At 35.0% G+C, this 17,097-nt stretch overlaps 1 protein-coding gene across 1 annotated transcript in view; it reads right to left on the bottom strand.

Moving 5' to 3' along the window:
* LOC111217316 (membrane-associated guanylate kinase, WW and PDZ domain-containing protein 1-like) overlaps window positions 1-17,097 on the bottom strand; it is a 102,502-nt gene that overhangs the window by 16,262 nt on the left and 69,143 nt on the right. The window contains exon 13 of the mRNA XM_022739120.1: window positions 2,539-2,573. Within this exon, the coding sequence (XP_022594841.1) occupies window positions 2,539-2,573 (35 nt within the window). The remainder of the gene's footprint in view (window positions 1-2,538; window positions 2,574-17,097) is intronic.

Raw genomic sequence — 17,097 nt, forward strand, 5'->3', positions numbered from 1 at the left:
GGAAACACTATTTTAACAAGAGGAGAAACACTATTCGAAGGGGAAACAGACTTTGACAAAAGACCAGCAAAGAAATTGGCTAGATTTTTTGCTGAATTACAGCGTCAAATGGCAAAACACTGTGGTGAACGGGCAAAATTCCTGTTAGATTACTTTGTGGTGTTACTTTTTCAAAAAGAAAAATCAAGTTTGGACAAATTCAAACTGGCACCTGATTTGTTTTGGAACATAATTCACAAGCAGCCTTATCTTTGTAATTTTGCCATCGACAGTGAAGAAGCCAACTTACTTCCACACACTGCTTCTCAGATACTTTGGTCTGGTGATTATCCGAACAGCATGGCTTTGCTTGCTAGTGTCTTCCTTCATTTTTACTCATTGCTTAGTTTAATGATAGGTCAACAGGGCATGCAATAGGTCAAATTGGACTACAAAGCAAATTAGTTCAAACGCTCCAGAGTAACCTTAGACTGTAGTGGACTGTAATATTAGAATTCACACAGGTCATTTCAGTTTAGATATTTGATTTTTGCCTACATTTTAACTAATGTTTGCATTTTGAATAAAAAGTGACGGCCCTGTTTACCTTGTGGTTATTGCAACGAAAGATAAAATAACTGCCGTTGTGATTGCTTTTGAATTGTTGTGAAAGTTTTGCCTTCAACTTCACAGATCTGAGAGTTGAACTGGACCCACTGAATCATTGTGTCTAGTGCCTGAATACACACACCCTCACTAATAAAGCCTCCTGCGTTCTAATGCAGTGCTATTTTTGGTTCTGCTTGGACAATATATAAAACACCATGATTTTTTTATGGCCTATTATTGTTCTGCTAGGTACTTTTCTGTCATCTTTGTATTCTGATTCTGCAACCACTCGATATACATATTACCATAATTATTTTTTGCTGATGCACATTATAAAACCTTAAAAAAAATAGCCTCACTGAGAAAATGCAATTACTGACAGTGAGAAAGCACTAACAACAACTGAATCATTTTCTGTCTGATGTGAATAATAGACGAGTGCATGAAATGATAGAGAAGTCATGGCACTGTCTCCCACTGTCTCACTCATCACACCGAACGAGATGAAGGGTTAAATATCCCAGTAATGCTTCTTAATGAGGACAACAGCCATGCAGAATTTGATCACTGGAGACTTGCTTAATGGGTTGAGACAGCACAGTCTCTCTTGCATATGGGAGTTTACTGTGAGCATCTATTTAGATTCTGAACTGGAGGCAAAATGGTTGTTCTGGGTTGACACGAAGTCGCATGCAGCGTGACATTTCACTGACAACACAGAGAGGGAAAAACTGGCTTTTCCTCAGTAGAAAGCTAATCCAAAGTGACAGTCAGGCAAGACCACTATTGGTCCCACCCGACCCCCTAAAAGCACCCACCCCTCCTCCATCCATCGCGCCATGTGACCTGAATAGGTGACAACCCCAGCTCTGACTGATACCATTTCAAACTAATCCTAATCCAAATATCCAGCCAGCTGAGGGAAGGGCTTTTAATGTTGATCAAGAGACACAGGACAAGGTTTGTTTTTTTTTTTTTTTTTTTTTTTTTTTACACTCAAGTGGTGGGAGTTGAACCCATTACTGACCTTGGACGAGTCTGTCCAGAGGAAACGTCCTTCTACTATAACTCGCCGGCTCTCCAAGGGTGAAATAGGGTGACAGTAATTTAAAGCTGCACTGGCATCTCTTCTGAGCCTGTATTGATTTTTTTATCAGTTGAGATGAGTCGTAAAAACGAGAGGGCGTTTGCTCTTTAAACTCCTGAATAACTGCAACTGAGAGACCCCCCACGCTACTCACAGATCTGGTCTTTCTCCCCTCTTTCCCCATTCCTCTCTTATCCATCACAACTACGAGTCACATTGCAATCTGTTGCAATATCTCCTCCAGCTTTCCCAATCTCCCTCTTCTTTGCTTCCAGCCCCCTCTGTCATCATTGCGCCTTTCTCCCTGTCTGTTAGCCTCTGTGCGTCCTCTGTATCTGTGGGCTATCATAGTGACTAACTGCTGTTAGACAAACCATCTCCACACTGGTCTTCCCCTCTGTCATCCTCATCCCTTTCTCCCATTTTTGCTTCATGCCTCTCTCTCCCATCATCCCTCAGCTGTGGCTGTCTGCCCTCTTCAACAGCTGGTCACTGTTACACTGTTCTGCCTAGGCTAAGCTTAATCAGTCACAGGATGGCAGCGTGGCAGGAGCGGAGGGATGTAGAGCGAAAGAGAGAGGATGTAAAACAAAGAAATTGCAACACAGGCAAGAGAAGGAAAAGGAAAACGATCAAAAAGAAAGAAGAATTTAGCAAAAGTCAAAGTGGCAGACTGTGAAAGAAGTCAAGAGGAACAGTGACAGCAGGATAAAATGGGAAGATTTCTGAAGCTCTGGGTGCAGACTAGTAGAGCAAGAGTTAGTTATCATATCTCCGTTTCTTTTGTTCTTTAAATAGCGCTCCTTTCACTCAGTATAGCGTACATGCACACGCACAAAAGAGCTGAAGATCATAGTACTCACCACCAGCTTCGGACTCCTCTTGGCTGGTACCACTCCTGCAAAACATCGGCAGAGAGACAGAGAGAGCATTAATGACCTGCGGTGCTCTTCCCTTGTCCCCTCTGATCAAAAACTCCCCAGGACGAACGGATGGACCCTTGGCTCCTGCTGCAGAGCAGAACGCAACTGGCCCAGCTCTCTCTCCTCCTCCTCCTCTTCCTCCTCCTCTCTGTTGCTTTCTCTCTCTGAGCAACACACTGCGCTAGGCTGCTCGCTAATCTAAGTGATCTCCCCCCCGTGCTGTATCCCGCTCCACTCGGCGCTCTCACCCGTGCTATTAGAAGAGGAGCACCTGATCTATCTGCATTAGACAGGCTGACTGATGCTGCAGCCCGGACTGCTGGTCCAAGCTACAGGTTCCCCCCCAGTCTGCTCGCCAGCTGTCTCCAGCACAACCTCTCCGGCAGAATCTCAACCGAGAAGGAGCTCAACAGCTTGAGCTTCATATCAAAGGAAAGCCTGAGCTTCTGCCTTACAATGCACATCTTCTGAGTAACTTGAGCAGTTTCCTCTCCTCTCCACTCCTCTGCTTTGCTCAAGGCTTACATTGAGATCTTCTCTCCCTGCCCTTTTTTTTTCTCTTGTTCCCTCCCCCTCTTCTTCTTCCATACACTGTATCTTGCTCTCCCTCTATTTGTCTCTATCTCCCTCTCTCTTATATACCAGTTAACATACTGTAGAGAGTCACCAAAGAAGATCAATCTCATTTGTGCTAATGAAATATTAATACTTGGAGCCAGTTGTCGGGAGAGGATTCACAGCATACCGGTGTAGGGAATAATCCACATTCCCAATTAACTCATTTTTTGTCCACCTTCATCACAACCCAGGAGTTCATTCATTGTGTAGGTTTCTCTACATCACACATACAGTATTAACACCCCGCCATTCATTCAGACTCAACCTGATTATTTACCACACACATGGAGAGAATGCACTGCTTTCCAAGAAATGTCCTTTCCCTTCCTGAAGCTGTTTTTCCTGCCACTCACAACAGTATGTTGAGACAAAAATAGACAAATGAATGTGCGAACAACATGAGGCAGGATTGGGACAAAGTTACTGTTGCCAAGGCAATCAAGTAGTTCTGTATACACTGGCAGCAGTCTACTTTGTTAAATATGAGGAGCGAGCAGCAGCAACAGTACACCACATTTACATTAATTCCCAACCTTTGATCCATTACAGCCTCATTCGCCTTCATTTCTGCTATTGAGACCGATGAAAAGACATTATTTCCTACCCAGCATGCACAGGGAAAAACCTACTGGAGGTATTAATGGAAGGTTCAAGCGACATTAACACATGCAACAACATGCAAGCATCCATCTTAGGTTCTTTCTGCTGCATTGGCAAAAAATCATTAAATGTTAAAACTCTCTGTTGCTGCAAAGCCCCTCTCTCTACATGATTCATAATTTATCCTCTCTGTTTTCCCTCCCTCTCTCTCTCTCCCTCTCTCTCTCTCTTAGATTACGGGGTGCCAGTTACTGGAGCAAGTGGAACATCTCAGGTGCTGACGTTGTGATGAATGTTTTTGTGTGTGTGTGTGTGTGTGTGTGTGTGTCTCTGACCCAGGAAGGACACACATCAGAAGGTCAGATGTCAATAATAAGTGTTTCCCATTACAACAGCAGGTTATGTGACCCTGGGACCCTAAATTACACAGTGTAGAAGGCTGACAGAAACCTTTCACTTTGAAACAACCTCCAAAAATCCTCAAACTCGCGACGAGGTCAACATAATTAGCATTAAGTGTATAGAATTTGAATTTAACTATAGCCATATGGTTAATAAATTTGAGTGTGGAACTGAAGGGGAATTAAGATTCAAGAAATTGATGTAGTTTGACCCCATCTCTACATTAATCCACTATGGCTTGTGTCAGCAAGAACAGCTGATTTACAAGCTGCACGGTGTGAATGCATCTTCATTCATGATGTAGTCTTTAAATCTGCTTAACGTACTCAGGCGTTGTGATGCCGATGCATACGTGTAACTCGGAGTTGATCGAATCTGGCTGGATGTAACATTTATGAGCAACAGAGGCTCGGTGAAAGAAATATAGGAATTGCATGTTCCTGCACACACGCAACTCTGCAGAAGCATCCATATATGCATGCATGTTATACATATGTAATATCAGCACAGGCAGGTACGCAAGAAGGTGAGTTTTCATTTATACACAGAAGCTGCATTTACTAGCGCACACACACACACACACACACACACACACACACACACACACACACACACACACACACACACACACAAATACACACAGCAGCAGTATTATATTATGCAGCGGTGCCATAATCCTGATATTTTTTACTCTGCTGAAGCTGCTGAATGACGGTAAAGCTCTGCTCAACAGAACGCTGCTCCATTTTAAAAGACTGAACTGATCACTAAGAATACAACACAGGCTTAAAAGGCCTGATTTTATTATTACCCAAGGCAACCTTTTACCAGAATGACTAAGACTGTGTCCATTATCATTCAAATGAAGGGGAAGTAAACAAATTGTAAGTGAAAGAGAGTGCTGTCAGCTGTATGCTGACCTAACCTAGCTCTGAGCATCAGTGTGGAGGAGGCTGCTTCCTCTACTTCTTTTACAGTAGACACTGAAATATGCCCATAACAACTAGCACAATTACAAAGAAGTATGCTAATGGCCACACACGCACGCACGCACGCACGCACACACACACACACACACACACACACACACACACACACACACACACACACACACACTCACACACTAAGAGAACACAATCTTATTATCAGTCAGCAGTATATGAGCACATGCCCAATCACTGTTTCTGCTGAGTAGTTTGTATAATTTGTGTACAAGCAAGGACTGGAGATAAAGGGCTGGGTAAGACCAAAACTACTCTCACAAAGATTGAATTTCAGAAATCAAACATGCAAACACTTTCTTTCACTGGTGAGCAGCAGCACCGGAGCCCAAGTTTCAATAATACTCAGGAAAATGGGCACAATGAATGGCCCAGTGTTCCAATATACTGCTGAAACTGTGGCCTTGGTGAGTCTACAAAGAGCCCACACATGTGAACACATTCCTCAAGGTTTTTAATATACATTGTTAGAGGGCGTACAACATGAGTAATGTTCCATTTTGTTGAGTAAACATTTGTCCTTGCTCTACTAATAAGATTGTCTTATTATCCACTTCTCTTTATCTCTTCACCTACTCTAAATTGCTCTTCCTCATTGTCTGTTATCATCACATTTCATTCCTCTACCTTCATTTCCTCTATGTTTTTACTTCCCTTCCCTCTGTCTTTTCATTTTCTCTCTTCTTTCTCTGTCTCTCAGGGGACAGGAGTGCTGTGCACGATTGTCATGGCAACAACGATGGGAAGACAAGATGGAGGAGTCATGGCTGGCCTGGCCTCCTTTTACAGGAGAGGATACTGTATGTGAGAACACCAGATGTTATCTTTAAAATTTTATTGGAAAATAACATGTCTTAAGACCGGAAAGCACAAGGTAGTGATACATTGTTTTAGCTCGTAGATATTCACACAGTGCAAATTTACTAAATGACTGAATCCTGCATATCACACTTGCTGAACACATAGCGCTCCACTGCAGATGATGGTTAATAAAGGCTAAGCCAGAGAAGTGTTTAATAAATATATATTTCCAAATGTGAGACCTTTCAGAATTTGTAGTTCAAATTATAAAAGGTTTGAAAATACCTATTTGGCTTGTACTTCTGTCACTACACTTTACACTGTTTCTCTCATTACCACAACAACCTATTCTATCTCTTGTCTATTTCCATTGCATAAATTACATGTTGCTATTCTCCCTTCTTCTAGGTTTTCGATGACCACAGAATTGAAACTAGAGAGACCGCGTATGGGGAAATCCAATAGCCAAAATGTGGCTGTGTTCATTTGAGTTGCACTCTGCTGCCATAGCACGGAGCATTAAGGTAATGGCACAATGCACTACAGCCCTTCTCAAAATGACGTTACAAAAACATTTGAATTTATTTTGACACTTTTTCTGACACTGTTCAGTTGAAGGCATTGCTGCCTCCTGGGCAATAAGAGTAAACTGTTGAACTGGTGGAGTTTTATAAAAGAGGTTTCTCTCAATTTGTCATGCATGTCTGAAAATACATCTTAGAAAGAAACACAAAAAAGGATCCTTCGAAATGTCAGTAACACTGTTAGTGACATTTCGAAGGATATGTCTATAATCTTAACATTCATTTTGCATGAATGCGACTTTTGTGACACAACTCAATCTACTGAAAACCAGAGCCAGCCCAAGCCTTTATGGGGCCCTAAGCAGAATTTGATTTGGCCAAAGGCGTAGGTTTGGTCTCAACATTGGTAGGGCCGCAACAACCCAGCCACTTCTCCAAAACAAAGGGATTGACTTTTTAATGCTATCAACCAAACAGTTTATTCACATATAAGATCTGAATTTCCCTTCAGAAATGCCCATACGCAAATGTAATTTGCAACATTTGTTGAATCTCCATATATGACATGTATGTACATATAAAGTAAAATCATATATGGAGATATAGTATTATTAGGGTTTATATTATATGCATATGTTAGATAAATAAAAAAAGACTGTCCTTATATGTTCATTATACATGTAAATATAAAAGATAGACATGTATGGTTAAATTTGATTTTGATTGAAACTATTAAGAAAATCATATGCGAAAAAATATTTTAATAAGCATGTTGTTTTAATAAAGTTGCATTTTACTAGTATTTCATATGTTATATACTTATATATTCATGTATCCAGAGTATGTATCTACTGTATGTCATAATAATATATCCTCTTATAGATTACATATATGGTAACATCACTCATAGGGACAAATATGTTATACATATATATGTCATGAGTCATAGTACAGTAATTAATAAAAACTCATAATATAGTAAGGTGTTATATTCCCCCTCCATTCCCGAATCTAGTTGTGTGTTGTAGGTAGGGATACAATTTTTGCTTCTCCACAGGTGCTGCAAGCCTCACCCCTGGATCCTCCCTCATTTTTGGTGGAACTGCAGCTGATTAGTATCCTGGGCTATATAAGAGACTGAGGAGCTGTACTCCACTGTTGCCTGCCTGCTTATCTGTCTGTGTGATTTGTGAATGCACCTTCTGTGCCCGCCAGTACTTTTTGTTTGGTAAATTTAAGTTTTTGATTAAGAAGAAGCAGCCAAGAAGCTTGTAAGGGAGAGCTGCCAATTTGTTTGTTTAATCCACTGTTTCACCTGTTTTTTGAGATTGTCAGGGAGGCCAGTATTGTAACCTTTTCTTTTGTTAGTTTCAGATTCGTGTTTTTTTTTTGTTCTAAGTATCATCATTCTGTTTGTTATTTTGGCTTTGGCTCTCCCTGATTACACTGTGCCTCAGGTTGGCAAACCTTGCAAATCCTGAATCTTGTGACTCCTCAAATTCTTCATCTACTTTTATGTTACTCCCATTTCCCCTAGACCAACTTGGGGTCGTAACATAAGGCATAGTCATAGTCATAGTATAATAAGGAAATAAACGTCATAGTATAATAAGGCATAAAATGTCATAAAAACGTCAAGAAATGTCATAGTATATTGAGGCATAAAAAATCACATTATTATGAGCTGTATAATAGTATAATAAGGAATAAAAAGTAATAAAAACATCATAGTATAGTAAGACAAAAACGTAAAAAAAACAAAAACAACGTAGTATAATATGGCATAAAAACGTAAAAAAAAAACATAGTATATTAAGGCATAAAAGGTCATAAAAAAACGTCATAGTATGGTAGGGAATAAAACAACATAGTATAGTAAGGCAAAAAAAAGGCAAAAAACGTTATAGAATAGTAAGGCATAAAATGTTATCAAAATGTCACAGTATTGTGAAGGCCCTGAGCAGTATGATTCTATTTTGTTTTGGCCCGTTTCCTGTGTTTTTTTTCAGGTACTTCCTGATTACCTGACTGACTTCACCTGAATGGGGATAAACTGGGATACTCAAGATGGCCTCTCTGGAAGGCTCCCAACGTGATTTTATGTTGTTGTATATTGTGTTGTATATTGTGTTAGGTTAAGTCCTCAGTTTTTGTACATGTAGTTTAAGTTGGCTTTGATTTTCATAGCACCCAATACCTACACTACATTACTGACTACACGTTTTCAAGTTTGGTTAGGTTAAATTGAGTTATCCTGAATAAATTTGTTGTTTTTTTTAAATGGTTACTGTGTGGACCTCCATTCTTGGTTATGCTCCTAAATGAGCTGGGCTCATCAGTATAAAAAGGGATAAAAGTCATAAAAACGTCATAGTATGGTAAGGCATCAACTCACATAGTATAGTAAGGCATAAAATTGACAAAAAACGTCATAGTATAGTATGGCATAAAAATGTCAAAAAACGTCATAGTATAGTATGGCATAAAACGTCAAAAAAACATAATATTATATTAGGGCATAAAAGGTCATCAAAACGTCATAGTATGGTAAGGCATCAACTCACATAGTATAGTAAGGCATAAAATTGACAAAAAACCTTATACTATAGTATGGCATAAAAATGTCAAAAAACGTCATAGTATAGTATGGCATAAAACGTCAAAAAAAAAAAATTATATTAGGGCATAAAAGGTCGTCAAAATGTCATAGTATGGTAAGGCATCAACTCACATAGCATAGTATGGCATAAAATTGCCCAAAACAAATGTCATAGTATATTAAGGCATAGAAAGTCATAAAAACGTCATAGTATGGTAAGGAATAAAAGGACACAGTATAGTAAGGATTAAAAATGTCAAAAACGTCATTGTATAGTAAGGCATAAAACGTCAAAAAATGTCATAGTATAGTACGGCATAAAATGTCAAAAAATATCATAGTATAGTATGGCATAAAACGTCAAAAAAACATAATATTATATTACGGGTAAAAAAGTCATCAAAACGTCATAGTATGGTAAGGCATCAACTCACATAGTATAGTAAGGCATAAAATTGACAAAAAACGTCATAGTATAGTATGGCATAAAAATGTCAAAAAACGTCATAGTATAGTATGGCATAAAACGTCAAAAAAACATAATATTATATTAGGGCATAAAAGGTCATCAAAACGTCATAGTATGGTAAGGCATCAACTCACATAGTATAGTAAGGCATAAAATTGACAAAAAACCTTATAGTATAGTATGACATGAAAATGTCAAAAAAACGTCATAGTATAGTATGGCATAAAATGTCAAAAAAACATAATATTATATTAGGGCATAAAAGGTCATCAAAACGTCATAGTATGATAAGGCATCAACTCACATAGTATAGTATGGCATAAAACGTCAAAAAATGTCATAGTATAGTACGGCATAAAACGTCAAAAAATATCATAGTATAGTATGGCATAAAACGTCAAAAAATAATAATATTATATTAGGGCATAAAAGGTCATCAAAACGTCATAGTATGGTAAGGCATCAACTAGCATAGTATAGTAAGGCATAAAAATGCCAAAAAACATCATAGTATGGTATGGCATAAAATGTCAAAAAAACAAAATATTATATTAGGGCATAAAAGGTCATCAAAACGTCATAGTATGGTAAGGCATCAACTCACATAGTATAGTAAGGCATAAAAATGCCAAAAAACATCATAGTATGGTATGGCATAAAACGTTAAAAAAATAATAATATTATATTAGGGCATAAAAGGTCATCAAAACGTCATAGTATGGTAAGGCATCAACTCACATAGTATAGTAAGGCATAAAAATGCCAAAAAACATCATAGTATGGTATGGCATAAAACGTTAAAAAAATAATAATATTATATTAGGGCATAAAAGGTCATCAAAACGTCATAGTATGGTAAGGCATCAACTCACATAGTATAGTAAGGCATAAAATTGACAAAAAACGTTATAGTATAGTATGGCATAAAACGTCAAAAAATATCATAGTATAGTATGGCATAAAACGTCAAAAAAACATAATATTATATTAGGGATAAAAAAAGTCATCAAAACGTCATAGTATGGTAAGGCATCAACTCACATAGTATAGTAAGGCATAAAATTGACAAAAAACGTCATAGTATAGTATGGCATAAAAATGTCAAAAAACGTCATAGTATAGTATGGCATAAAATGTCAAAAAAACATAATATTATATTAGGGCATAAAAGGTCATAAAAACGTCATAGTATGGTAAGGAATGAAACAACATAATAAAGTAAGCCATAAAAAAGCCAAAAAACGTAATAGTATAGTATGGCATAAAGATGTCAAAAAACGTCATAGTATAGTATGGCATAAAAATGTCAAAAAATGTCATAGTATAGTATGGCATAAAACGTCAAAAAAACATAATATTATATTAGGGCATAAAAGGTCATCAAAACGTCATAGTATGGTAAGGCATCAACTCACATAGTATAGTAAGGCATAAAAATGCCAAAAAACATCATAGTATGGTATGGCATAAAACGTTAAAAAAATAATAATATTATATTAGGGCATAAAAGGTCATCAAAACGTCATAGTATGGTAAGGCATCAACTCACATAGTATAGTAAGGCATAAAATTGACAAAAAACGTCATAGTATAGTATGGCATAAAAATGTCAAAAAACGTCATAGTATAGTATGGCATAAAATGTCAAAAAAACATAATATTATATTAGGGCATAAAAGGTCATCAAAACGTCATAGTATGGTAAGGCATCAACTCACATAGTATAGTAAGGCATAAAATTGACAAAAAACGTTATAGTATAGTATGGCATAAAAATGTCAAAAAACGTCATAGTATAGTATGGCATAAAATGTCAAAAAAACATAATATTATATTAGGGCATAAAAGGTCATCAAAACGTCATAGTATGGTAAGGCATCAACTCACATAGTATAGTAAGGCATAAAAATGCCAAAAAACATCATAGTATGGTATGGCATAAAACGTTAAAAAAATAATAATAATAAATTAGGGCATAAAAGTCATAAAAACGTCATAGTATGGTAAGGAATGAAACAACATAATAAAGTAAGCCATAAAAAAGCCAAAAAACGTAATAGTATAGTATGGCATAAAAATGTCAAAAAACGTCATAGTATAGTATGGCATAAAATGTCAAAAAAACATAATATTATATTAGGGCATAAAAGGTCATCAAAACGTCATAGTATGGTAAGGCATCAACTCACATAGTATAGTAAGGCATAAAATTGACAAAAAACGTTATAGTATAGTATGGCATAAAAATGTCAAAAAACGTCATAGTATAGTATGGCATAAAATGTCAAAAAAACATAATATTATATTAGGGCATAAAAGGTCATCAAAACGTCATAGTATGGTAAGGCATCAACTCACATAGTATAGTAAGGCATAAAATTGACAAAAAACGTTATAGTATAGTATGGCATAAAAATGTCAAAAAACGTCATAGTATAGTATGGCATAAAATGTCAAAAAAACATAATATTATATTAGGGCATAAAAGGTCATAAAAACGTCATAGTATGGTAAGGCATCAACTCACATAGTATAGTAAGGCATAAAATTGACAAAAAACGTTATAGTATAGTATGGCATAAAAATGTCAAAAAACGTCATAGTATAGTATGGCATAAAATGTCAAAAAAACATAATATTATATTAGGGCATAAAAGGTCATCAAAACGTCATAGTATGGTAAGGCATCAACTCACATAGTATAGTAAGGCATAAAATTGACAAAAAACGTTATAGTATAGTATGGCATAAAAATGTCAAAAAACGTCATAGTATAGTATGGCATAAAATGTCAAAAAAACATAATATTATATTAGGGCATAAAAGGTCATCAAAACGTCATAGTATGGTAAGGCATCAACTCACATAGTATAGTAAGGCATAAAATTGACAAAAAACGTTATAGTATAGTATGGCATAAAAATGTCAAAAAACGTCATAGTATAGTATGGCATAAAATGTCAAAAAAACATAATATTATATTAGGGCATAAAAGGTCATCAAAACGTCATAGTATGGTAAGGCATCAACTCACATAGTATAGTAAGGCATAAAATTGACAAAAAACGTTATAGTATAGTATGGCATAAAAATGTCAAAAAACGTCATAGTATAGTATGGCATAAAATGTCAAAAAAACATAATATTATATTAGGGCATAAAAGGTCATCAAAACGTCATAGTATGGTAAGGCATCAACTCACATAGTATAGTAAGGCATAAAATTGACAAAAAACGTTATAGTATAGTATGGCATAAAAATGTCAAAAAACGTCATAGTATAGTATGGCATAAAATGTCAAAAAAACATAATATTATATTAGGGCATAAAAGGTCATCAAAACGTCATAGTATGGTAAGGCATCAACTCACATAGTATAGTAAGGCATAAAATTGACAAAAAACGTTATAGTATAGTATGGCATAAAACGTCAAAAAATATCATAGTATAGTATGGCATAAAACGTCAAAAAAACATAATATTATATTAGGGATAAAAAAAGTCATCAAAACGTCATAGTATGGTAAGGAATGAAACAACATAATAAAGTAAGTCATAAAAAAGCCAAAAAACGTAATAGTATAGTATGGCATAAAAATGTCAAAAAACGTCATAGTATAGTATGGCATAAAATGTCAAAAAAAAATATTATATTAGGGCATAAAAGGTCATCAAAACGTCATAGTATGGTAAGGCATCAACTCACATAGTATAGTAAGGCATAAAATTGACAAAAAAACGTTATAGTATATTAAGGCATAAAAGGTCATCAAAACGTCATAGTATGGTAAGGCATCAACTCACATAGTATAGTAAGGCATAAAATTGACAAAAAACGTTATAGTATAGTATGGCATAAAAATGTCAAAAAACGTCATAGTATAGTATGGCATAAAATGTCAAAAAAACATAATATTATACTAGGGCAAAGAAGGTCATCAAAACGTCATAGTATGGTAAGGCATCAACTCACATAGTATAGTAAGGCGTAAAATTGACAAAAACGTTATAGTATAGTATGGCATAAAAATGTCAAAAAACGTCATAGTATAGTATGGCATAAAACGTCGAAAAATGTCATAGTATAGTACGGCATAAAACGTCAAAAAACGTTATAGTATAGTATGGCATAAAACATCAAAAAAACATAATATTATACTAGGGCAAAGAAGGTCAACAAAACGTCATAGTATGGTAAGGCATCAACTCACATAGTATAGGAAGGCGTAAAATTGACAAAAACATTATAGTATAGTATGGCATAAAACGTCGAAAAATGTCATAGTATAGTACGGCATAAAACGTCAAAAAACGTTATAGTATAGTATGGCAAAAAATTGCCAAAAAACATCATAGTATGGTATGGCATAAAACGTTAAAAAAAAAATAATAATAAATTAGGGCATAAATGTCATAAAAACGTCATAATATGGTAAGGAATGAAACAACATAATAAAGTAAGCCATAAAAAAGCCAAAAAACGTAATAGTATAGTATGGCATAAAACGTCAAAAAATGTCATAGTATAGTACGGCATAAAACGTCAAAAAATGTCATAGTATAGTACGGCATAAAACGTCAAAAAATGTCATAGTATAGTACGGCATAAAACGTCAAAAAATGTCATAGTATAGTACGGCATAAAACGTCAAAAAATGTCATAGTATAGTACGGCATAAAACGTCAAAAAATGTCATAGTATAGTACGGCATAAAACGTCAAAAAATGTCATAGTATAGTACGGCATAAAACGTCAAAAAATGTCATAGTATAGTACGGCATAAAACGTCAAAAAACGTTATAGTATAGTATGGCAACAAATTGCCAAAAAACATCATAGTATGGTATGGCATAAAACGTTAAAATAAAAATAATAATAAATTAGGGCATAAATGTCATAAAAACGTCATAGTATAGTATGGCATAAAACATCAAAAACACATGATAGTGTACTGAGGCATAAAAGTTCATAAATACATCACAGTATTGTCAGGAATAAAATGACACATAGTATAGTAAGGCATAACATTGCCAAAAAATGTCATAGTATAGTATGGCATAAAACGTCAAAAAAACATAATATTATATTAGGGCATAAAAGGTCATAAACACATCACAGTATTGTAAAGAATAAAACGACATAGTATAGTAAGGCATAAAATTGCCAAAAAACTTAATAATATAGTATGGCATAAGAATGTCAAAAAAACGTCATAGTATATTAAGGCATTAAAGGTCATCAAAACATCATAGTATGGTAAGGCATCAACTCACATAGTATAGTAAGGCATAAAATTGATAAAAAAACGTCATAGTATAGTATGGCATAAAAATGTCAAAAAATGTCATAGTATAGTATGGCACAAAAATGTCAAAAAAACATCATAGTACATTAAGACATAGAAAGTCATAAAAACGTCTTAGTATGGTAAGGAATAAAAGGACATATTATAGTGAGGCTTAAAAATGTCAAAAACATCATAGTATAGTATGGCATAAAACGTCAAAAAAACATAATATTATATTAGGGATAAAAAAGTCATCAAAACGTCATAGTATGGTTAGGCATCAACTCACATAGTATAGTAAGGCATAAAATTGACAAAAAACGTCATAGTATAGTATGGCATAAAAATCTCAAAAAACGTCATAGTGTATTCAGGCATAAAAGTTCATAAAAACGTCATAGTATGGTAGGGAATAAAACGACATAGTATAGTGAGGCAAAAAAAAAGCCAAAAAAAGTTATACAATAGTAAAGCAAAAAATGTTATCAAAATGTCACAGTATTGTGACAGCCCTGAGCAATATGATCCTATTTTGTTTTGGCCCGCTTCCTGTGTTTTTTCTCAGGTACTTCCTGATTACCTGACTGACTTCACCTGAATGGGGATAAACTGGGATACTCAAGATGGCCTCTCTGGAAGGCTCCCAACGTGATTTTATGTTGTTGTATATTGTGTTGTATATTGTGTTAGGTTAAGTCCTCAGTTTTTGTACATGTAGTTTAAGTTGGCTTTGATTTTCATAGCACCCAATACCTACACTACATTACTGACTACACGTTTTCAAATTTGGTTAGGTTAAATTGAGTTATCCTGAATAATTTTTTTTTTTTTTTTTTTTTTTTTTAAATGGTTACTGTGTGGACCTCCATTCTTGGTTATGCTCCTAAATGAGCTGGGCTCATCAGTATAAAAAGGGATAAAAAAGTCATAAAAACGTTGTAGTATAGTAAGGCATGAAAAATGTCATCAAAAAGTCATAGTATAGTAAGGCATCTAAAATGTCTAAAAACGGCATATTATAGTAAGGGAAAAAAAAAAAAAAAAAAACGTCATAGTATAGTATGGCATAAAAATGTCAAAAAAAAATTCATAGTATATTAGGGCATAAAAGGTCATAAAAACATCATAGTATGGTAAGGCATCAACTCACATAGTATAATAAGGCACAAAATTGCCCAAAAACGTCATAGTATAGTATGGCATAAAAATGTCAAAAAACATCATTGTAAAGTATGGGGTAAAATGACATAGTGTGGTAAGGATTAAAAATGTCAAAAATGTCATAGTATAGCAAGGCATAAAAATTTCAAAAAACGTCATAGTATAGTATGGCATAAAATGTCAAAAAAACATAATAGTATATTAAGGCATAGAAAGTCATAAAAACATCATAGTATGGTAAGGAATAAAACGTCATAGTATAATAAGGCTTAAAAATGTCAAAAACGTCATAGTATAGTATAGTATGGAATAAAACGTCAAAAAACATCAGTATATTAAGGCATAAAAGGCGATAAAAACGTCATAGTATGGTAAGGCATGAAAACGTCAAAAATGGCATAGTATAGTCAGGCAAAAATAAGACACAGTATTGTAAGGTAAAAAAACACAATATAATAAGGTATAAAAAGTCACAAAAATGTCACAGTATAATAAGGCTAATCAACTTCAAAAACCATCATACTTTAGTAAGGCATAAAATTACATAACCGTATAGTATAGTTAGGCATAAAAAGTTATAAAACCGTCATAGTATAGTATGGCATAAAAATATTTAAAAAAATGTCACAGTATAGTGAAAATAATCATAGTACGAAAATATCATAGTATAATAAGGCATCACAAACATCATAACACCGTCACAAAAATGTCATAGTATAGCAAGGCAAAAAAGTTCATAGTATAGTAAGGCATAAAAACGTCAAAAAATGCTACAGTATAATAAAGTATAAAAACAGTCATAGTACTGCAAGCCAAAAAAAAATGTAGTATAAAAAGCCCCAAAAAGTCATACTATAGTAGGCATTAAAAGAGTCAAAGTATAGTTAGGCATAAAAAAGTCATAGTATAGTAAGGCATTAGTGTCAGCAATTAACCTAATGTGCATGTCCTTGGATTGCAAGAGGAAGTTGGAGTAACCGGAGCGGACACACAGCGGCACAGAGAGAACATACAAACTCCACACACGAAGGCCCC

This window comes from Seriola dumerili, unplaced genomic scaffold, assembly GCF_002260705.1.
Source record: "Seriola dumerili isolate Sdu_G_001 unplaced genomic scaffold, Sdu_1.0 BDQW01000043.1, whole genome shotgun sequence".
Taxonomy (NCBI): domain Eukaryota; kingdom Metazoa; phylum Chordata; class Actinopteri; order Carangiformes; family Carangidae; genus Seriola; species Seriola dumerili.